Here is a 20,554-nt window from a genome sequence, read left to right as displayed (position 1 = left end):
ATATATGGTTAACAAAAAAGTCCAATAAGATAGAGATTATTCTTTCTGTAGTCCCAATGATAACTGCAGCAGTTATTTGACAATGAACCACTGCAACGTCTCTTCTTTTAATATTTGCTTTTTATTTTTTAAATACATTTCCACTGCATGAATCAAATTAGAAAAATTGTCAATTACGTTTTAAAACTTTAAAAGATATTGACTAGAAGATTAATTATCAATTTTATAATTATCCATTTTTAATTGCAAAAATACAGAAGAAAGAGAACTTATTAAAGGATACTCAAAGAAAGATAATTTCTAATTAATATATAAAATGCATTTGACTTCAAAAAGATTTTTTCTTTTACCAATAGAGATCGAGCGAGTATGCGAGATAGAAAACTAGTACATACGTTGTAACAAATGATATGATATCAAGATATGGTTTATCTCATCATTAATTAACTAATGACAATTTCCGTCATTATTTAATTGATGACTCCTATTGTTATTATTTAATTAATTAGTCATTTGCTTAACGATTGCTAATGCAGTTATTTTCTCTGCTTAGGCTTACTAATAGATAACTCGAGAAAACGAAATTCTATTTATTGTCCGCAATTACATTTGTACGTTTTAGGCGAATACTCCACAACCAATTAGTCATTAACTCTCTGCACTAGAATATCTGATTTCACACACCACAATATGGACTTATAAAATTATCTGTACATTCAGTAATATAAAAAACTAAGATTTATATTGTCATACAGGAAATTTAACTGTGAAATTATAATAACATTTTTTATATAAATTAGTATAATGATACTTCTTTTCTTTTTTCTTTCTTTATTATTAGTTCAACACAGAAAATTATTCATAGTGCAAAGAGTTAAGAGTTTAAAATATCACTGGAAGATATCAGGCCATTTGAGTATTGTCACAGAAGAGTGCGAACAGGAAGATATCATGAAATGTTCAAAGATACCTTAACGTTCAAATTCGACCTGGATTCTGGCTTTCTTCATTGAAATATAATGGTTTAATATATATGTATATATTATCTATATTTATTTTTTTTTTTTTTTATAATATACTCTATGTCACAGGTCGATTTTGATGCATAACAAAGTTAAAATTAAAATAATAATTGACCTACGTGAAACTAATTGTTAATTGTTTAGCCTACATAGCCTGGACGATGATTATCTCTCCTTGCCCGAAAAAACCGGTTTCATCGGGTGGGATCAATTGTTTTTTTGCTATCCAGGCATATTTAAATGCGCATCGCATACTGCGCAACGTTATATTATTGTCAAGCATGATTTAGTCCAATTATTTTATTGTCATCAATTTTAGTCTTCATGCTAAATTCATTATTGTCACGTTATTAATCCGCATAATCAATCGTGGATTCCTGGATCCTTAGATCTTTGGAAGGATCTCATATCTTTAGACAATTATATAGCTTCATATATTTGAATTTTTAGATCTCTACAGATCTTTGTATGTTCCTTAAATATCGGAATATTTTTTATCTGCTTACTTGTGTTGTTCTTGGATTTTAAATGCTTATGTCATTAAATCTTTAGATCCATCGATTCTCAAAGTATTTTCGAATCTTCAAATATCCATAGATCTAAGGATTCAAATGAAGATGAATCCAAGACTATCTACCTAGAATAATGTTTCGGGTACACTCACCCAAGTCCACTGGACGGCTCCTACCGCTAATCTTATTATATCTGATGTTATTCGCAATCGCTAAAGAGTAAATGTTTCATTGTTAACTCGTGTAACAGATAATTCTCTGCACGGGAAGATCACCTCTCATTTCCGTCCACACGATGCGCAATTGTGTCGTTCGCTCGAAAACTGTGTATATAGATTGTTGCCTAATATTCTTCATTATCCGCGAAGTTTCGAAAGCCATTTTTTGCATAGTTAATGTCACTTAAACTCAAACAAAATTGCAAACGGTTACATATCTCAGACGGAAATACATTCAAGAATATTCTCAAATAAATATCTACTTACATCAATATTTTTAAATATTTAGATTCTAGAAAAACTTTTTCCTTTACAGAATTTTCAAATACTATGAAAAAAGCTAAATCTGACATTTAATAACTATTAAAGTTGGAAGAAACTTTTTTTTATTTGAATATATTTCCGTCTTTGAATTATGAAGAAATGACTCCTACCGCCGAAGCTGTTTTATGTTAATTGACACAATAGACAAGATCCTACCACGCGGATGCGCTGACTACAATTCGACCAGGTTCACCAAAATGGATTGCAGCCACTTTTGATCAAGCAGCAGGCAATCGAAGATGGTCGTCACAGAATAAAGTAAAGCGTTTCTCGAAGCGAGGTCATCCATGGAAACGCATGTTGCAATCAAGAGATCCTAGGTGAGGTCCTCGTCCTCGTCGTCGCTAGGACCGCCCGTAGGGCAGCATAGTCCTTCAGAACCGTCGCTCCTGATGCAAAACAGCAGCGTCTCAGCCGCCGTTACTTCGTGCGGTACAATTCCGTGAAATTCTTTTAGATCCGCCGCAGGAAACCAGGCCTTTTCGTTGTCGTCAATAATGAGGATTCCATAATATCTAGAAAAGATATCGAGAGTTTAAGATATGGCTAAAATAAAATATACGTTTTTTATTGGTAACATTAAGATCAATGTCAACCTGCAAATAGCAACTGCGGGTATCCATAAAACGGAGGTGAGAATGAGAATGGAGATGAGAACTAAAGCCCAAACAGGCCACTCGTGTCTTTCCGTGATGCCTTTACTCGACACCCAGGCTGGATAACCACTTCCTTCAAAAAATATCTCGACAAAGGACGCAATCAAGATACTCAACATTGCCAATGGACTGAGATACTTCCAACATATCAGCCAATAGAGACCAGGCCGGTTGCCGGTCATCAGTTCGATATCATCGGCAAATCTGAAATTATCGCAATACATCGCAATGCATGCATCTCTGATCTGAAAATCTGGAAGATTCAAGAGTGTTTCTACACTTACCTCTTTAAACCGTAAACATAGGACACTCCTATACATTCGAAGAAAGCAATTATAAGCAACGGAAAGTTTCCGCTAAAGCTGTCAAACAGCACAAAAACGTAACTGCCAGCTCCATGAGCGAAAGCCATCGAGATCGCGCAGCACACCAAACAAATCACACCTACACAAAATTGAATTTATTCTCTTATCCATATCTTTTTTCAGATTAAAATATATCTTATCATTATAAAATTAACCTGTCAAAATTTCTTTTCTTAAGTTCGGGAAGAGCTTCATATCGACGATACTGGTGACGACTCCTTCCAGAGTACCAAATTGAGAATCGATTCCCAGCGTAAATAACATCAAGAAAAATAATATTGACCAGAATTGAGCGCCAGGAAACTGATTGATTGCTTCGGTGAAGATGATGAAAGCCAAACCTGTGCCTGATGCCGACTGTAATCATGGTAATTATCGTTTTACGTGATTTAAAAGCACGGGGGGAAAGACTATAGAAAAGTTCATCTTCACAACTTACATTATCTAACTCTTTTTGTAGATCGCATTCGGGCAGTTCCGGCATTATCAAGTTGTCCAGTGATCCGTTGCCGTTCGTAATGTTCAATAATGTGCCGCTGACTGGAATATTTTCGGGAATCTTCCCGGCTTGACCGAATATATTCATTAACGTACTATTTCTATCTGATAAACATTGTTCATAAACCATAGTAGCTTTGAATCCTGTCAAAATACAAAATTACAGATTTAAAAATGGGAAAAGGTCTGAGGAAGAGTTTGCATATATATACCTATGATTGAGAAGACAACGATTCCGGCGAACATGGAAGTAAAGCAATTCGTCAGACTGACCATGATGGCATCGCGGTAGCAATTATTGTTTACCGGATTATACGAAGAGAATGCTATTAGACCACCGAAAGCTAGGCCTAGAGAAAAGAAGATTTGCGTTCCAGCTTCTAACCAGACTACCGGGTCAGTCAATGTGTACCACTGAAGTAGAAAAATAAATCGGCGGTTATATAAAATAACTGCGTATAGAAGACAGTTGTATGCAATATACCTTTGGCGTGAAGAGATGTCGCAAACCGTCCGACATACCCGTCAATGTAACTCCCCGGAAGAAGAAAATTATTAGAACGATGTATGGAAACGTAGCGGTTACGTATACAACCTGAGGAAGGTAGAATTATCATTTAATGAAGGGAATATATGGAATTGATATGACATTTAATTTTTAATGAGAAAAGATTGCTGTACCTTGCCCGAGGATGCGATGCCCTTAATCATGCACATGTATACCAGGATCCAGGCAATGACCAGTGCCAGAGCAATCTTCCAATTGAACACTTCTGGCGTATTGATATCCTTGGATATCATCAGGGTGGTTCGATACCAGAAATACTGCGTCGGGCTGCTGACCTATTGACCGATTTTCAAGTTACATATGAATGCAAACTTAACACATACAAAGGATATATTTAATTTATATTATATTAACGTAAATTTCAGCGTTACCAAACACTCGGGTTCAGGCGCGTACGATCCATTATTTTGAAAGTACCTATTCGGACACTCCGCCCAAGGTAGTTGAGATTGGAAACTCTTTAAACAAATTTTTAGATTTTTATTTCAATGATATAGATGCGACGAGACTAAACATCAATTACAGGCGAATACTTTTTTACCTGAACAAAGTAGAAGAGGCACCAGGCGATAATGGTGTTGTAGTAAAGGGCCACATTGAAGGAAACTATTGCGCTGCTGATTCCGATACCGCCCATGTACGGGGATACCTTTTCGTGATTCGGTAAAATTAATTAAAAATCTTCATTTTTTAATTGTAATTTATGGATTTTTTCTCTATTCACCTGATTCCAGACGCCAATGGCGCCTTTTCTCAATCTTTGGCCAATTGCCAATTCCAGATAAAATATAGGAATACCCTCGATAGCCAGCATCACGAAATAAGGAATTAGAAAAGCACCTGAACATTATAAATAATGTTTACGATTTGTATAATATAAAAGAGCTTTTAATAAGCAATCTTAAGCGAAGCCGACGCACCTCCGCCGTTCTTCTGAGCCAGATAGGGAAACCGCCATACATTTCCAAGGCCCACCGCGTATCCTACGGTCGCCAGGAGAAATGTGAGTTTGCTATCCCAATTTTCACGCTCGTCTTCGCCCGCTTCTGGCCGGAAAATCGCTTTGCCCTCGTTGTTACCAGCGCCCGGACCGTTTCCTGTTTTGCTCTGTGAACAAAGTTCAATGAGATCAAACTCACAATGTCATGTAAAAGTAAATAAAACATAGGAGAATTAGTACCTTATTAGGACTGCTATCTTCGAAGGCCGCATTAGTGGCCCCGTAATTGGCAGTGGCGACGTTCTTTCGATTATCCACCACTAATCTACCACGCATCTCTTTCATCTCAAGCTTATCAATGCTTTTCTGCGGCTTGAGATCGCGGGAGCTTTGCCGGCGGACGAGATGAGCCGTATTCGCCATATCTTTTCCTTTTTCGTTTAAATTCCTTTCAAATCCGCTTCTTACTGATCAAACAAAAAGATTTAGACGCTCCATCCTGTTAAAAAAAATTTAGAAGATTAGAATGATTAAATACGAAGATAAAAGCGAGTACAAAGCAAAATTGTTGATAAAAATTACACAATAAAAAACTTGTAATCTTTTTTAAAAATAAAAGATATAGATATTATAAAATATTTAAAAATAACATAATATAATCTATTATTATATAAACATATATATGTGTATATTTTTAATATCAAAGATTAATATTAATATTAAAATTTAACTATTAGGACAGCTTCTTCAAATAATACTTTATTTGATCATGAATATTCAGGCGAATTTATCTTGTTAGATTGGTCTTTAATTTCTTATTATTCACATATACAAAAACTGTCCATTGTCCATACATATGATAAAACCTAGAAAGATGTACACATGTATGTATGTACATATGTACGGATAGTTTCTGTATGTGTGTGTGTGAATAATAAAAAATTATAAATCAATATAGACAACGAGTTAAATTTGCGTGAATATCTGCAATAATTAAATAAAGTGCATTATTCGGAGAGGAAAGACATAATAATAATTAACTTTAATATATATATCTTTGACAGTAAAACACACATACACACACACGCGCGTATGTTTATATATAATAAATTATATTAATTATATTATTTTTAAATATTTTATGATATATATCTATATCTATCTTTTTTAAAAAATACACAAGTTTTTTATTATATTTCATATAGGTACATATTTATATGAAATAAATATATATATATGTATATATATATATGTATATATATATATGTATATATATATATATATATATATATATGTGTGTATATATATATATATATATATAATTTCACACATGTCCACCACTTTATAAGGGTATACATATATTTTTTAGTGTACACGTGTTCTTCTTACATGAAAAAAAGCTTATGTACATATGTCTGACATGTGTAAAAAAAAAATCGATTGAAAAGTTCACCGGAAATTGATTTTTACTTTGACGTAGACGCACGTTCTCGCTGGAGCACACAGATACAAATCTCATCAATTATACAAAATCTTACAAGCTAGAGAGAGAGAGAGAGAGAGAGAGAGAGAAAAGATTAATTTTTATTAAAATAAATACATATAGTTATGAGACAGATATATAAAAAAAACTTCGTTTTAATCGGAATATATGTACACCCTCGCGCGTACGCGAGTCTTTCACTTCATTGTATGCAATTTGCGATTGACATAGAAAGCCCGAAATTCTTTCGCGTAGGTGCGACAGCTCTATTCGGAAATGTCCATCCACAAGGGAAGAGTGTCCGAAAAGATGCGGTCGTTCACGTTTCCGCCGCGAGCAGAAACCTATGAAGCGGAATCTCTACCGACCTGCCGGGACCAAAGGAGGAAACGCGCGAGGACCTTGTCCGCGGTCGAAGAGCGGTTCGCCACTGGTGACACCCCAGTGTGTGTGCTGGTGATAGTAACTTTTGAAATCACGGTATTTCAAGAGAATCAATAGCTGGCGCCGGCGCTTCGACTCTCTCGCTCTCTCTTTCGGCTGCGATTCCTTCGCGAAATTGCGCGCGAGTCCTTTTCCGTCGAAAGAAAATGACACCGATAGTGAAAACGAGAGAGCAAAAGATGGAACATAATTTAACGTTATTCTGGAATTTAAAACGTAAAAAATAAAACGTAGTAAAACTTACATAAACGAATAAAATGTAAAGAATAAAAAAAAATGTTATAGATATAGATACGTCATGCTATCAGGTAAATACAATAAATTACGAGAAAAGTTTTAGGATAATAATTTATTAAAAATTGTGTCACATTTCTCAATTTATAATACAAGAGAAATTCTAGTATTCGGTAATAAATTTTCATTATCTTCCATGAGTAATTAATTGTCTTATCTATTTACAAAAGAATATTATCTTGCAATCCCCATAAGAATATAAAATATTTTCATTTGGCGTTTTTACAGCTTTATTCATACATTTTTGCTTCCTTAACGAAGAGTCTCCTTAGCTAGGAACTGTGTAAAAGTGAGTATCTCTGAAACATATACAATTTTTATTAAATATAAATTTTCTACATGTAATATTTAAATAATTGCAATCAAATATTTTAGCAAAATGGATATTAGACTAAGATTTGATATTCGATTCCGATTATTTAAATCCAAAATAATAATCAAATAAACAATATACATATGTGTATGTAATGTTTACTCTACTGTTGTTATATATAATATGAAAATCAAATAGTATAACAATAAGAATATAATAAATATGAGGTGTTTTTATTTATACATCTTTTAATCAAACTTTTAATATTAAACATATATTTAGTAACTAAATAAAATACAATTAGAGAAATGAAGAAAGAGATATACTTACTATTTATATTTCTCCTTTCACACTGATCTTCTACAAAGGAAGAGATAAGATTATCGATAGTTTCTTCTGTTTTGTAATCAAGTGATTTCATACAGTCCTTAATATGAAGGTACCTAATATCAGACATACAGAACATTGTAAATTACACTAAAATAATTAAAGAAACACTAAAGAACTCTATTAAAACGATATGTACATGTTATGATAGAACTGGAAACTCTCCACGGCCCATTCTAGAAGTAAATTAAGCATTGGTCGATGAGACGTTCCTTTAATTAGTTCTTGCATTGTAACATCCTTAAAAGATACTTGGCTCCTGGCATTTTCCAAATTGACCAAATAATTCTTCAAATCCTAAAAAAATTAGATTTAAATTTCACGTTTTCCTTTCATTATAAATTATGAATTTTAGATAAAGATATACTTGATTAGCGTCATTAAATTGCGTCAAGATATCTAGAAGGAGTGTAACTTCATCTTCGAGGCCCATAAGGATTTTGAATATCAATCTTTCCCGCGTTTCTCCATCCACGCTATTCTCTGTCTCATCTACGTTCACCCTGTAACAATCACAATATTTCGTTGAACCTGCGATAAAATCGTCGCCAAAGTGACGAGTTATTCATTATCCACTCACTTTGCGACATGTCGAAATTGTTCGGCTTGATTAGCGAGAGCCTCAAGCGGCCTTTCAGCTGTTCCCAATAATTCTTTCCATTTTTCATCCAATTTCTCTAAACGTGCGAAATAGCGAACAAGACACGCATGAAGCTCTCGTGACATATCAGATCAGATCAGGTTAGGAGCAAAAAGTTCTGCCAACGTTTGCCTAATTAATTTACTATGTAATTTCAAGGGATGCGTTTATTCTGACTGTTGGCTGCTGATAAGAGAGAAACCTGATATCGTTTTTCTTGGGACTTTTTTCTTCACGGTATAGTGGCGGTATCTGGATCCATTTTAGAGCCAGCGAAACTGCGTAACATAAACATTCAGTATATTGACAGTAAATTTTGGAATATAACTATAACACTTATCTCTTGTGCATTTACATTTATATAATTGAGAAAAATGGAGGAGTAATGTGCTGTTAAAGCAGTAATGAGCTGTTAAAATTTAGTCTTGTGTAGTCAGTTTCACGTTTATTTGTACGTATATTATTTGGATACTATTAGTATATTTTACTAACATCAGTTAAAATTATTCCATTATCTCTTCAACTTATTGACTATCGAATTGGTTTTATATCTGAATTTATTATTAAACATAATTATACTTTCCATATTGTTTCCTAGATTAATTACAATTACAAATTGATATTTGATTTAGTAGAATTAATCTGATCTATTTTTATAATGTGGAATGCAATATATAATAAAAAATTAAGAATTATCGCTGTCACGCATATTTAATGTTTTGTCATGAAAATAATGTTAAGATGAAAATAGGTTTATTTATGTGTTTACATGTTTATTAAAATTTTTGTCTAGAATTTAATTGGTCCACATATATCATGTCGCCTGAGCCTACACATGAACCTGTTCAGGAAAATCTGACAGTTTCCAATGTACTCCTGGATACAAGAATGATGAATGATGAAGAAGATAGTGATGATGAAGATATAGGAATGGCAGGATATGTGCCGTTGTCCCAGGTACCTACTGATGCGGATCCTATATTGGATAGGGAAGAGGTAATTTTATCAAGTGGCAAGAATTTTTATTAAAGACATTTCTAATAAAGACTTCTAAAATTAATAAACTCCTTTTCTCTGACTTGAGAATGACGAATGGTTATCTGAATTTGACGAATCTACTCAAATATCATCTGATCATACAATGGAGACTCAACAAGTAAGTTTTTTTTTTTTTAATAAAAACAACTATTATGGGATTATTTAGTAAATCTAAAAATTTCTCTGAACTAAATGTTTTATTCAATTTTGCAAATTTTTCTTTTATCTCTTTGTATCTGTTTGTATACTAATCTGTTTCTTAAATATATGGTAAACTACTAATTAGTTTAAGATTAACATTACAATGGTTAACTTTGTAGAGTTGCTCTTCAGAAGTACTGCAAGTTTGGTCATGTTCACACAATCGTTCTGATATTGACTTAGATGCATCTAAAATCAAGGAAGTTAAATCTGTAATGGCATCTATCACCCTTCCTGAAACTTCAATTCCACAATGGGCATCCACAATCTCGGAAGAGCAATGGAAGGAGCAACTTCTTATTCGCATTAAACAAATGCAGAATAAAGATGCAGAATAGAGTTTTTAAATCATAACATAACCAGATTGCAACATACAAAGGTTGAAATTTTTATTATCTGCTGCACATAATGAGCAGTATGTACATCTAGAGTTATTCAAATTATAACTTATAATATGTAGAAATGTAATCAAGTATGAGTCATATATATTTTAGCATACAAATGTAGTGTTTGATTTTTATATTAGCTAGGGATTTTGAATAAAGTTTAGGTATTATCTCATTAACTTATAAGACTTGCAGTTGCAGTGACAGGAAGAAAAAATCAAAATGTATTAGTCATACAAATTATAAAGAATATTATTTGTTTTTGTTCGTTTATGTGATATATTGTTTGGAAACATTATAAATATATTATATATTAATTTAATTAATAAGCATTGCCCAATGTGACATTGTACTCATAGTGTCAATGAAACATATGTGATATCTTATTTTAATATTATTATAATGAATTTATTATTGAATTGTTTACATCCTGTTGCGCTTAAATCTTTCTTATTAATGTTTTATAGTCCATATACGTAATCCATTGAAAAAGGCACAATACTATTCTACAACTCGAACTCAGTATCAATAGCAGCGGCTTTGGCTGGATTGAGTTTCTTTCGTAAGGCGGCAACATCGTCTTCTATTTTTATTAATTTCCGATATTTCTAAAAAGGAATAAGTAAGTTATAAAATTTCGCGACAACATCCTATTTATTTATGCAATATTATATACTTCTGAGGTAGTTCCGGATGTAACATTCCAGATGTAAATCATGTAGCCTGGAATGCACAACATCGAGGAGAGACCTGCGAGCCATCCTAACAAATGGCTCCACCATGGAAATTCATACGTGAGATATTTCACAGGAACAAACTTGATGATATTAAAAATGAAAACGCCCTATATATAAAAATGGTAATGTGTATGTGTATGAACATATGTATATATATATAAATTGTATTATCCGAAATCATATTATCTAAATTTTGTCAACAAAATTAAAAGATACCACACAAATAGCGGGCGTAGTAAATGTCCAGCATATCTTCCACCAGAAACATGGATAATAGCCTATCATGTCCCGTATGCCATCATAAAATCGATCTACTCCGAATGCCCATGACACTGAGATACATTCAAAGAACATCAGGAATAACAGGCAAAATCCGCTTACGGCGTATGTATCTAAGAGTTGAAACACGTACATTCCGCCCTAAATAAAAAAGATTAATGCGTCAGGTAATTGAAACGAATAGCTAAACTCTTTATTTAAAAAAAGACAAATTTGAATAAAATGAGATATATAAAATATCAAAGATATTCCTTAGAGATTACCATTAAGCAATCTGTACATACATGTCAGATATATATACTCACTTCTGTAACGCATAAAAGCCCGATTAGATAGGAGATCAGACATACAATCGCGATGAACATTTCCTTCCGCTTTCTGAGAAGTCGTGGCCATTCGTCCACGGCAGCGGTGATAAAGCCCTCCATGGTACAGAACTGGAGAATATGACTTATTTTTAATATTAACATTAATCTATGATAATTTTGTGAAATAATGAATGTCAATTCTTGGATTCGACGAATCTTACATTACCTGACTATCTAATCCTATCAGAAGGAGCATGAAGAAGAACAAACTCGACCAAATCGACGCCCCTGGTAATTGTAATACCGCTGAGGGATAAACTAAGAATGCCAGGCCAGGTCCTGATCAAAATGACGGATGTAACAAAATTATTATTGCTTCCCAATGTTGAAAGATATAAAGAAGATAATATAAAATAAATATGAATAATTACCAGAAGCAGCTACATCGGCTACAGGTTTCTGTTGCTCGTGGGCCATAAAACCGACCACAGAGAATATAACTACTCCGCTAAGCAAACTAGTGCAAGTATTCACCCCACATACAATAAGAGCATCTCTGCAATATCGATAAAACTTTATGTAATAGACTTCGCAAAAAGGACTTGAATTAAAATGGAAAGAAGAAAGAAATCACGCTTATGTACATTCAGTATATTAACGTAACATGATAGGCATAATAATTAAAGCTTGTTGTTTCTCACTCGAAGAAAAAAAATGCTTACTTATAAACGTTATTGTTGAACTTGTTGTAACTGCCTAGAGCTACCAACGCACCTAAACCGAGAGCGTAAGTGAAGAATATTTGTGTCACTGCGTCTATCCATACCTATTATATATAGTATAATTATGAATATAATAATTATATATGTTAACGAAAAATTAATAATGTAATAATATTACCTCGGGATCACCGAGTTTGGAGAGATTTGGTGTAGCATAATATTTCAAACCTTCCGAAGCACCGGGAAGTGTCAGGCCTCTCACGAGCAGCACCGCCAACAAAGCGTACGGAAAGAGTGCCGTGAAATAGACGACCTACATTACATTGCAGATGTAATTTACACAGTTTTACATTTGAAAGCGAAAAGCGAGGATTCGATTCTGCAAAAATTTGCTATACCTTGCCAGTCCATTTGACACCTTTCCAAATGCAAAAGTAACACATGATCCATACGACCGCGAGCGTGCCAGCCAGTTCCCATCTTATACCACCTACGGCTTCGATGCCAGTTGAAATCTGTAAGGTCCGTCTCCTTTTCGAGACAGAAAATGCATATTATGATTAATCAAAGCATGAAAAAGACTAGCAACTTACTCCCAAAATTCCTTGACCGGATCCTTGAGCAAATCATGACTCAAATTCCCGAGAGACGTTGAGCATATGATGTCGTTCGGCCAGTAATCGTCCTGCCAGCATGAAACATTCAGACGTTCATCTGGCGTGATGCAGTAGCGCGTGTTCCACGAGTTGTCGCACGTTCTCCAGGGTACGTCTGAGTAAAATTTATACTAGATAAAAATGTAACAATTTCTTTTTGATTTTATATAATTTGATGATTAAATAATAAGATTGATTTCAGAAAGAAATATTGGATTACATATTGAAATGCTTCGAACGTTGTATGCTTACCGGCTCGTAAAGAGACCAAGAAGTAAAAGAGTGCCCAAGCGAGGATGATGATGTAATACACATTGGTCCAGCAGGAAAGCACGCAGGTCGCATATCCAATGCCTGTGAAGAAATCGACATTGTCATTGTCATGCTCCAAAAAGTGTTCTAGACGAGACACATTTAAAGCCCTAAGAATGCTCTGTAAAATCACCTTTGAAGATTGGTGCTATTTTAAAGACACCTAGACCACCTATCGTCAGCATCTGTCCTAAGGACAACTCCATTAGGAACATGGGTATACCGGCCAGCGCGAGCGCGATAAAGTAGGGCACCATGAAAGCACCACCGCCATTCTTGTAGCAGAGGTAGGGAAATCGCCATAGGTTTCCCAAACCTATGGCCAATCCCACGACGGATAAAATAAATTCGATCTTTAAAAAGAAAAGGTAATGCTTATCAAATCCAAGTCTTGTTCGGATATATTGTTTATGTCTGATATCTTACTTTGCTGCTCCAGTTTCCTCGTTCCGGTAGATCGTGGGCTCTCATCTTGATGATGGAAGATTGTCGCAGGCATTGTATGGCCTCAAATCGGAAGTCCGATTCTTTTTCGCCATTGGAGAGAACTGGCAGTTCGTTGCTGGTAGGTTCAGCGAAAAGAGCTTTCAACTCTTGCACGGGATTCGCGGAACTTGTCGCCGGTTTCCGTGACAGAGGACTGGTGGATCTATCTACCTTAGGACGACCGGTCGAGCCTCTCGAAGGCATTATTTGTTGTGGCGACGAAATCGCGGGACGAGATCGGGATTGAAGAAATCACCTCATCCTCCTAACCGATTAAGTGGAGATCAGTTTGCCAGTATGTACTTCGTGTACTTTGTATTCTTCCTTCTGATTGAAATGCTAGAATGTTTATCATGATTGTTGAATCAACAATAAAATGAAAAAGAATATAAAAAAGCAAAGAACTAATTTATAATAGTTATCTTATTTAGTCTAATTAAGAAGCTTTTACAACGCGACATTTTCTAGATATGTCAATAAATAGGAAAAAGAACGACCGGATGTATTATGAAGCCCTAAAAGAATATATAGGAAGTGACAATATGGCCCTAATATAAGTAATAGATAATACTTATGGGATCTCACGTAATATTTATCGTGGTCATCAACGTCATCGCGCGTACACGAGCGCGAGGTGCGCGTAGAAGATATTATATAGTAGACAAGGGTCTTGATGATGACGAACAATGAATAACGAGCCACTTCCGGGAATCATAACGTTCACCGAATGTGTTCTCATCGTCACAACCTTGTCCTATTTTAATATTTAACTCATGGTGCCCTGTGCAACATCGCGGTATGTTGTATGTCTTGTATCGTGTCCCGCGACAACGATATGCGACAAAAAATCTCCAAAACTTTTTACTAAATATTATTACTTCATATGTATAACGTACGAATTTTTTTATTGTATATAAAATATATAATTGCTATTAAATTGAAACTTAATTATCAAATTTAATTTTTCAGATTAATTAACAATTAAATATGAAAAACAACAGAGACGTGCAAGAAAGACGGAAAATCTTATATTTTTACTTAATATTTTGTGCACAAATGTATATATATATATATATATATATATATATATATATATATATATATATAATTCATATATACAGAATGTTCTGAAACTATCGAATATCCTTTTAAGGGACTTATTCTAACAATTTCGGGACGATTTTTCCTCAGCAAAAATGTTAATTAATAATTTTCGAGTTATAAACGATTGAAAAAGAATTTTTCGCAAATTAATAAACTTCATAGAGTCAAAAGATTAACACAATTACATTCTTCAAGTAATTTCTCAAGTGGAGTTTACTTTAATATTTTAATTTAAGCATTAATTACAAAGATATATAATGGCAAAGATTTGAGATTTGCAAAAATAATGACCTTCTTGACATTTTCGCTGGGGAAAAGTTGTTTCTAAATTAGCCAGAAAATCCGGAGTTAAAAAAATATTTGGTGGTTTCAGGACCCTATATATATATATATAGAAAGAGAGAGGTAGAGATAGAAAGAGAGAGAACTTTAAAGAGAAGCAATAATAGAATATATATCAATCACCGAGGGAACGATTGAAAGGATCATTTCGCATAAAACACATAAGCAACATACATACGCAGTTATTACGTGATTCAACGTTTTTCCTGTAAAAATCTCTCTTTTTCACTTTTTGATATCCTTCTCGCACTTATTCTTATTCCAGTATCCTCGACATCCTGCCAAATATTGCGTTTCTTCCGCGATCCTTTCGGTGCGGGATCACTTCCGGGATCTTCAGCGTAGGGGGTTGAAAAATTTCTAAAGGGGACCGAAATCACCCTTTTTGTGGAACGTCAGCCGAACGTTTAGACGAGCACAATTTCGAGGAAGGGCCCTGCGCGGATGCAGAGATTTCTGCCGTACCCCGTCACGATCTACCCCACAATGACACTTGGTCCCCCTCGAGTATGAACGCACCTATCTTTCCATTCAACAAATTAATGCCACAGTGTCACTCTATATTTAGGATCTCTCATACGGCATGGAGAGATCGGACGATGTATGCGTGAATCGCGTCGACTGATCACGCGATATATATTTTTCCCTTTTATTATAATAATTATAATATTATATTATTATTATTATTGCATAGATCCTTTGTTAAAATTTATAGTCAGGAATAATACATTTAAAGATATAAAATGTTATAAATGTACGATTGGGATCAGGTTGTAAGGTGATAAGATGAAACCCTTTCAGCGTTTAAAATTTCTTCTTTTTCCTTTTTAATTAAGATTTTTATTTTGTTTTTTTTCTGTTTTATTAAGCCTTCGAGAACGGATGTTCAACTCTCATACCATTTCTTTTGATGGTCAGCCCGGAAGTCTTTTTGATGTTAATTTCTATGATCTCTTGCCTATTTTGCCCAATGATCTTCTATCATTCTACTAACATGTACTCAAAATTTCTGAAATATAATATGCAGTAAATTACATGATATATTTATACATAAATGTATATAAGATTTAGACAAATATAATTATGTATATTAAACAAAAATTGTATATATACTTAAATTTCATAATATTTATTAATAATGCATCTTTTGATTTATGTAATTTATAAATGCATATAATAAAATTTAAGAATTTAATATAGAAAACATCATCTCCTCTGTTCATCTTAAAAAAATTAGTTTTTTACAGGAAGAAGTTTGACTGTGTCACAAATTCATCATCAGTAGTTTTATAAAAAGAATTTTAGATTACTCGCATAATTTCACTTTTAAAATATTTGTTCCTTTTCTTTTTAAATAAATGAAATATATAAAAATATAAGTTAAAGGATAAAAAGTCATAAATATAAATATATATTACATGATCAGACTTAATAAGACGAAGAGATGAAAATTGTTGGTGCTCAAAACTTCTAAAATGTAACAAAAATTCGCAGTAAATATTAATATGCATTTATATATTATATATAATTTATATTTAATAAACATAATAAGACTTAGACAAATTAATTATTTATTTTTCTAATTATTATTATAAATATATAATTATTTCTTATAATTATTATTATAAGTATAATTATTTATTGTATTTTTCTTTTTTTCGAAATTTCCATTTTTACACTAATATATGTTTCCATGTATTTTCTCTGTTGTCTTCTCAAGTTTTTTTTTCTTTTCTTTTATATTTCCCGGTTCTTGTTAAACTCCAAAAAAAACCTCCAAGAAAACAGTTATAAAAATGTACATAATAATTTATAATAAATTATTCTTTCTTAAAAACTCAAACCTTGTAGTTATAATAAAGATTAATTTTATTTAATTTTCCCTCGCATGTTATGACCCTAACTTTAGCCTAATCTAACCTAACCTGCGACATAAATTCTTATACGCGCGGCAAGCAAATAGCATGACTTCTAACGCATTATAATTTTAATAATAAAACTATGAATTTTGCACACGCTTCTAAGATCATGGATGGGACTAGTAATGTTGATAACATTATAAAAGAAGAATCACAATGTTTTGTTTGCGACGACAAAGTTGAGGGCCGCTTTTATCCCTTAGCCAAATGCAAGACGCAACATTCACGGGCCAGGATAATCGAAAAACTTGGGGAACTAGTGGGCGAGAGGTATTATTAATATTCTACATAATTTTCCACAAAATAACGGACGAAAGAAGTCATTTTTTTTTCTCGCAGATACATGGTTGTAATAGCTGAAGATGATGTGATCTGTCGCAGTTGTGCTCTTCTTATTAACACTTTTGACCGGCTGGAGTTGGAAATGCACCACATTCGCGATCAGATTTTATTATTCCTAGAACAGAAATATTCTCTGGAAGCTGGGGAACTTCGAGGTGGTGGCGACAGACCAAAATTATCTCAGCCACCTCAGATCACAAAATCTACCACAAAAGAGACTATCGATTACTGTGCAATGAAACAAGGTAAACAAAACGAGACTGATCTTGGAACAGAAGAGAAAAAGGACAGTATATATTCAGAAGACAATAAGATGCAGAATTCTCACTCATGGTTGCAATGTGATAAGTGTAAATATACCACACGTCTCAATTCTTTTATGATGTATCATTTGAGAGATCATGCCAAGGCTAGAGTATTCTGTGATAAATGTGGATTAGAAATGTGTATTTCTGAGAATCAGCAAGACACAAGACACAGCTGTACTAGAACAAATAAATTGCAAAACAAGGAAGATAAAAAAGGTTGGATATAAAAAAATTATATTAGAATAATTACTTTCTATAATTATATTATAATGCTATTGATTTATATTACAGATAATTCTGACAGTATTGCTAAAAATGATTCAATAAAGACATTACTTTTGGAAAAGATATCACAATCAACTATACCCCTTATCCAAACTACACCACCACCATTGATAGGCTTATCAAGTTGTGATCATTTATATATTTCCAATACACCATCAACAAGTAAGCAATTATTACCAGTAAGATGATAAATTATTGTTAATAAATACATGTTTAATACAATATTTTTGTTCTAAAAGATGTTCCAACATCTTCCAAGCAGTCAATGTCCGTTTTGCAGCCAGTAAATATGGTTGATATACACGTTTCAAGAGATATGAAAAAAAATTCAGAATCCAACGATACACAAGAAATGGAAATAAAAACCAGGAATGGAAGCAAAAAACAGATATTGACTTTAACAGATGATGGAACTGTGGAACTGGTGGAAGTACCGTGTTGAAAAAAGATGCCTATTAAATGTTATGATATGATATTTTATTAATAATTAACTGGATATTAAAATTATTTGGAAATGATTTTGATATTTTTTTTATTGTTTTATTCATCTTGCAATATTGTGTACACTGCAATGCAGATGCCTGGATGCAAATTCAATATTATAACAAATGAGAAAATTATTAAAATATTCTTAAATTATATATAGTAGATAAAATAACTTTATAGGAAAAATTACACGATATAAAGATTTTCTTGCTGTAAGTAAGAAAATCTTTGCAGTGTCGGTAGTAAAACATTGATTAGAAAGAATAATATTTTTGAAATAGCTATGTAGGTCTTTTTTGATATTAAAACAATATCTAGATGAGCTAAATTTTAATCAATATGTAATTAATTTCATTAATGAATTCAAATTTGACCAATCACAGCAGCACATGGATTATTTTGACAGCGTTTGAAAAACCCTATGTTTATTCTGTCCGTCTTTATCGACTCGGAACATTCTAGTGACATTTAAAGTGCAATGTTGATGGCATTATTGGTATGACGGTTATGGCACAGAATGTTTTGAATGCTTTCTCAAGCAATGATTACAGACAGATCGCGGATTAAATGACAAATTAGAGTCGGTGATTTTTACATAAACAATAACTATTTATTCTTCAACTTACGCAAGTGTGATGACTGATGTTGAGGAATTTACGTGCGAAATACTAGAAAATGAGGGCTGCAGAAATTCCTTTTTGGAGAAACTGGAATCGTCCTTACGGAATTTTCGATTAATTTTCGCTGCCCAAGTCCAGAAAAGACTCCTTTACGAGAAAGGTACAATTATTTTTTATATATTTTTACACACATGATTAATCAAATACTATCGGCGAAAAAATTCACTTTAATTATATTACTATATTTACTTAATAATAAGTTGTGTTCATAAATCATCTAAATATGTAAATCTTATGTTTTTACATTATGTAGATTGCGCTGATAAAAAGTCTATTATTGCTACAAAGAAATTAGAGCTGCAACAGAAGATTGACACTGTAACATCTAACATAGATGCTATTATGTTGCAAAAGGAAGTAACAGAAAAGAAGATTTCCGATGTGATAAAGTTGGAAAATAATCTAAAGAATGGATTGAAAGATACAAAAATGCAAAAAGATGCTTTATGTTTGGAAATAATGGACTTAGAGTTGGGTGAGTACATCTATCTATTTGAATCAAAGTCCATAAGTTCACATTGTATGGTTTTTCATCTGGACAATATATATTATATTTTTTTCTTAAAAAAAATTTTATCTTCAGAAATTGAAGAAAGGAAAAGAAACAAACTTTTGCAGTGGGAAGCCATTAAACGTGTATGTAACATTTACAAAGAAAACTTGGATATACATATAAATCTCCAAGAGGAAAAAGATTGCCAATATATAAAAGTTACCTTTTTTACACACAATAAAGAAACAAAGGATAAATACTTTGTTCAATTATCTCATAGTGATAACAATTGGAAAAGTATGGAATATTTTAAATATAAATTTAGAAGACAATGTATATAATGAATGAATAATCTGATAGTTATTTGTATATTTTCAGTTGAACACATTGAACCGAAGTTAAAGAAGGAATATTTTAATGAGCTAAGCATTGCAGAAGACTCTTCTGAATATTCCAAAATATTGGACATTCCTTTGTTCTTGTATGAGATACGAAATATATTTCTAAAATACTACATAAGGTTAGAAAAGGATCACAAAAATTAACAATTATTAATTATGGAAACTTATAGAATAGGGTATTTTATACAAAATAAAATTTTTATTCTATTCTTGGAAAGGAATAGAATCTTATTATTAAAAAATTAGTTGTTTTTAATATTTATTTAATTTTAAAAATATTTTAATATTAAATTAATATTTCTTTTTGTTTTTCCTTCATTAATTTTTATTAAATTTGTTACAAGTTTTCTCTTGTAATGTCTCTGAGATTTAAGCAAAAGATAAAATATTGGAAAAAGATAAAGT

The 20,554-nt window shown here is 32.7% G+C and overlaps 6 protein-coding genes and 1 long non-coding RNA gene across 9 annotated transcripts; 4 read left to right on the top strand and 3 right to left on the bottom strand.

Moving 5' to 3' along the window:
* Positions 1–35: 35 nt before the first annotated feature.
* Positions 36–7,056, bottom strand: LOC140665019 (sodium-dependent neutral amino acid transporter B(0)AT3). The gene is made up of 14 exons (XM_072890685.1): positions 6,955–7,056; positions 5,344–5,602; positions 5,084–5,270; positions 4,888–5,003; positions 4,705–4,812; positions 4,535–4,621; positions 4,277–4,438; positions 4,080–4,190; positions 3,808–4,009; positions 3,537–3,739; positions 3,253–3,454; positions 3,017–3,176; positions 2,673–2,936; positions 36–2,591 (listed from the first exon to the last, which is right to left on the bottom strand). The coding sequence occupies exons 2-14, from the start codon at positions 5,524–5,526 to the stop codon at positions 2,393–2,395; spliced, it is 2,184 nt and encodes a 727-aa protein (XP_072746786.1). The 5' UTR covers positions 5,527–5,602; positions 6,955–7,056; the 3' UTR covers positions 36–2,392.
* A 322-nt stretch (positions 7,057–7,378) lies between these two features.
* LOC140665023 (uncharacterized) lies at positions 7,379–8,778 on the bottom strand. Its single transcript, XM_072890693.1, has 5 exons — positions 8,605–8,778; positions 8,392–8,527; positions 8,164–8,321; positions 7,968–8,080; positions 7,379–7,623 (listed from the first exon to the last, which is right to left on the bottom strand). The coding sequence occupies exons 1-5, from the start codon at positions 8,748–8,750 to the stop codon at positions 7,577–7,579; spliced, it is 600 nt and encodes a 199-aa protein (XP_072746794.1). The 5' UTR covers positions 8,751–8,778; the 3' UTR covers positions 7,379–7,576.
* A 141-nt stretch (positions 8,779–8,919) lies between these two features.
* On the top strand, positions 8,920–10,891 carry LOC140665024 (uncharacterized). 3 transcript variants are annotated; one of them, XR_012046528.1, is made up of 5 exons: positions 8,920–9,115; positions 9,458–9,660; positions 9,749–9,820; positions 10,023–10,318; positions 10,757–10,891. XR_012046528.1 is itself a non-coding variant. In XM_072890695.1 (5 exons), the coding sequence occupies exons 2-4, from the start codon at positions 9,481–9,483 to the stop codon at positions 10,239–10,241; spliced, it is 471 nt and encodes a 156-aa protein (XP_072746796.1). In that variant the 5' UTR covers positions 8,920–9,115; positions 9,458–9,480; the 3' UTR covers positions 10,242–10,282; positions 10,757–10,887. The 3 variants fall into 3 exon arrangements, 2 of the variants coding, with proteins under 2 accessions (XP_072746796.1, XP_072746795.1); XM_072890695.1 differs by having other exon boundaries at positions 10,023–10,282; positions 10,757–10,887; XM_072890694.1 differs by lacking the exon at positions 10,757–10,891 and having other exon boundaries at positions 10,023–10,409.
* Positions 10,757–13,993, bottom strand: Gat-1b (GABA neurotransmitter transporter-1B). Its single transcript, XM_072890686.1, has 13 exons — positions 13,730–13,993; positions 13,437–13,656; positions 13,244–13,345; positions 12,929–13,106; positions 12,734–12,866; positions 12,514–12,648; positions 12,336–12,439; positions 12,045–12,169; positions 11,840–11,952; positions 11,611–11,742; positions 11,243–11,446; positions 10,966–11,133; positions 10,757–10,897 (listed from the first exon to the last, which is right to left on the bottom strand). The coding sequence occupies exons 1-13, from the start codon at positions 13,991–13,993 to the stop codon at positions 10,796–10,798; spliced, it is 1,980 nt and encodes a 659-aa protein (XP_072746787.1). The 3' UTR covers positions 10,757–10,795.
* Positions 12,962–13,858, top strand: LOC140665027 (uncharacterized). The gene is made up of 3 exons (XR_012046538.1): positions 12,962–13,100; positions 13,194–13,671; positions 13,743–13,858. It is a non-coding gene; the product is annotated as an uncharacterized lncRNA (long non-coding RNA).
* Positions 13,994–17,161: 3,168 nt separating the features above from the next.
* Positions 17,162–18,607, top strand: LOC140665410 (uncharacterized). Its single transcript, XM_072891516.1, has 4 exons — positions 17,162–17,424; positions 17,494–18,020; positions 18,096–18,251; positions 18,329–18,607. The coding sequence occupies exons 1-4, from the start codon at positions 17,237–17,239 to the stop codon at positions 18,529–18,531; spliced, it is 1,074 nt and encodes a 357-aa protein (XP_072747617.1). The 5' UTR covers positions 17,162–17,236; the 3' UTR covers positions 18,532–18,607.
* A 432-nt stretch (positions 18,608–19,039) lies between these two features.
* On the top strand, positions 19,040–20,358 carry LOC140665412 (uncharacterized). Its single transcript, XM_072891519.1, has 4 exons — positions 19,040–19,355; positions 19,509–19,730; positions 19,839–20,045; positions 20,127–20,358. The coding sequence occupies exons 1-4, from the start codon at positions 19,211–19,213 to the stop codon at positions 20,291–20,293; spliced, it is 741 nt and encodes a 246-aa protein (XP_072747620.1). The 5' UTR covers positions 19,040–19,210; the 3' UTR covers positions 20,294–20,358.
* Positions 20,359–20,554: the final 196 nt, after the last annotated feature.

Source organism: Anoplolepis gracilipes, chromosome 4 (assembly GCF_047496725.1).
Source record: "Anoplolepis gracilipes chromosome 4, ASM4749672v1, whole genome shotgun sequence".
In the NCBI taxonomy this organism is placed as follows: domain Eukaryota; kingdom Metazoa; phylum Arthropoda; class Insecta; order Hymenoptera; family Formicidae; genus Anoplolepis; species Anoplolepis gracilipes.
Note: the sequence above shows the minus strand (reverse complement) of the source record. Positions and strands in the feature narration are given on the sequence as shown.

Excerpts from the sequence above, each read along its gene's own strand:
- LOC140665019 (XM_072890685.1), bottom strand. The coding sequence starts at position 5,526 with ATGGCGAATACGGCTCATCTCGTCCGCCGGCAAAGCTCCCGCGATCTC. Across the intron at positions 4,813-4,887 it reads CCATTGGCGTCTGGAATCAG|GTATCCCCGTACATGGGCGG; the intron begins GTGAATAGAGAA and ends AATCACGAAAAG. Across the intron at positions 3,740-3,807 it reads CGTTGTCTTCTCAATCATAG|GATTCAAAGCTACTATGGTT; the intron begins GTATATATATGC and ends GTATTTTGACAG.
- LOC140665023 (XM_072890693.1), bottom strand. The coding sequence starts at position 8,750 with ATGTCACGAGAGCTTCATGCGTGTCTTGTTCGCTATTTCGCACGTTTA. Across the intron at positions 8,081-8,163 it reads TTCCAGTTCTATCATAACAT|GTACCTTCATATTAAGGACT; the intron begins GTACATATCGTT and ends GTCTGATATTAG. Across the intron at positions 7,624-7,967 it reads TGAAAGGAGAAATATAAATA|AGATACTCACTTTTACACAG; the intron begins GTAAGTATATCT and ends TATATGTTTCAG.
- LOC140665024 (XM_072890695.1), top strand. The coding sequence starts at position 9,481 with ATGTCGCCTGAGCCTACACATGAACCTGTTCAGGAAAATCTGACAGTT. Across the intron at positions 9,661-9,748 it reads CTATATTGGATAGGGAAGAG|AATGACGAATGGTTATCTGA; the intron begins GTAATTTTATCA and ends CTCTGACTTGAG. Across the intron at positions 9,821-10,022 it reads ATACAATGGAGACTCAACAA|AGTTGCTCTTCAGAAGTACT; the intron begins GTAAGTTTTTTT and ends TTAACTTTGTAG.
- Gat-1b (XM_072890686.1), bottom strand. The coding sequence starts at position 13,993 with ATGCCTTCGAGAGGCTCGACCGGTCGTCCTAAGGTAGATAGATCCACC. Across the intron at positions 12,440-12,513 it reads CCAAACTCGGTGATCCCGAG|GTATGGATAGACGCAGTGAC; the intron begins GTAATATTATTA and ends TATATATAATAG. Across the intron at positions 11,953-12,044 it reads AGCCGATGTAGCTGCTTCTG|GACCTGGCCTGGCATTCTTA; the intron begins GTAATTATTCAT and ends CATTTTGATCAG.
- LOC140665410 (XM_072891516.1), top strand. The coding sequence starts at position 17,237 with ATGAATTTTGCACACGCTTCTAAGATCATGGATGGGACTAGTAATGTT. Across the intron at positions 18,021-18,095 it reads AAACAAGGAAGATAAAAAAG|ATAATTCTGACAGTATTGCT; the intron begins GTTGGATATAAA and ends TTTATATTACAG. Across the intron at positions 18,252-18,328 it reads TTCCAATACACCATCAACAA|ATGTTCCAACATCTTCCAAG; the intron begins GTAAGCAATTAT and ends TTGTTCTAAAAG.
- LOC140665412 (XM_072891519.1), top strand. The coding sequence starts at position 19,211 with ATGACTGATGTTGAGGAATTTACGTGCGAAATACTAGAAAATGAGGGC. Across the intron at positions 19,731-19,838 it reads AATAATGGACTTAGAGTTGG|AAATTGAAGAAAGGAAAAGA; the intron begins GTGAGTACATCT and ends TTTTATCTTCAG. Across the intron at positions 20,046-20,126 it reads TAGTGATAACAATTGGAAAA|TTGAACACATTGAACCGAAG; the intron begins GTATGGAATATT and ends GTATATTTTCAG.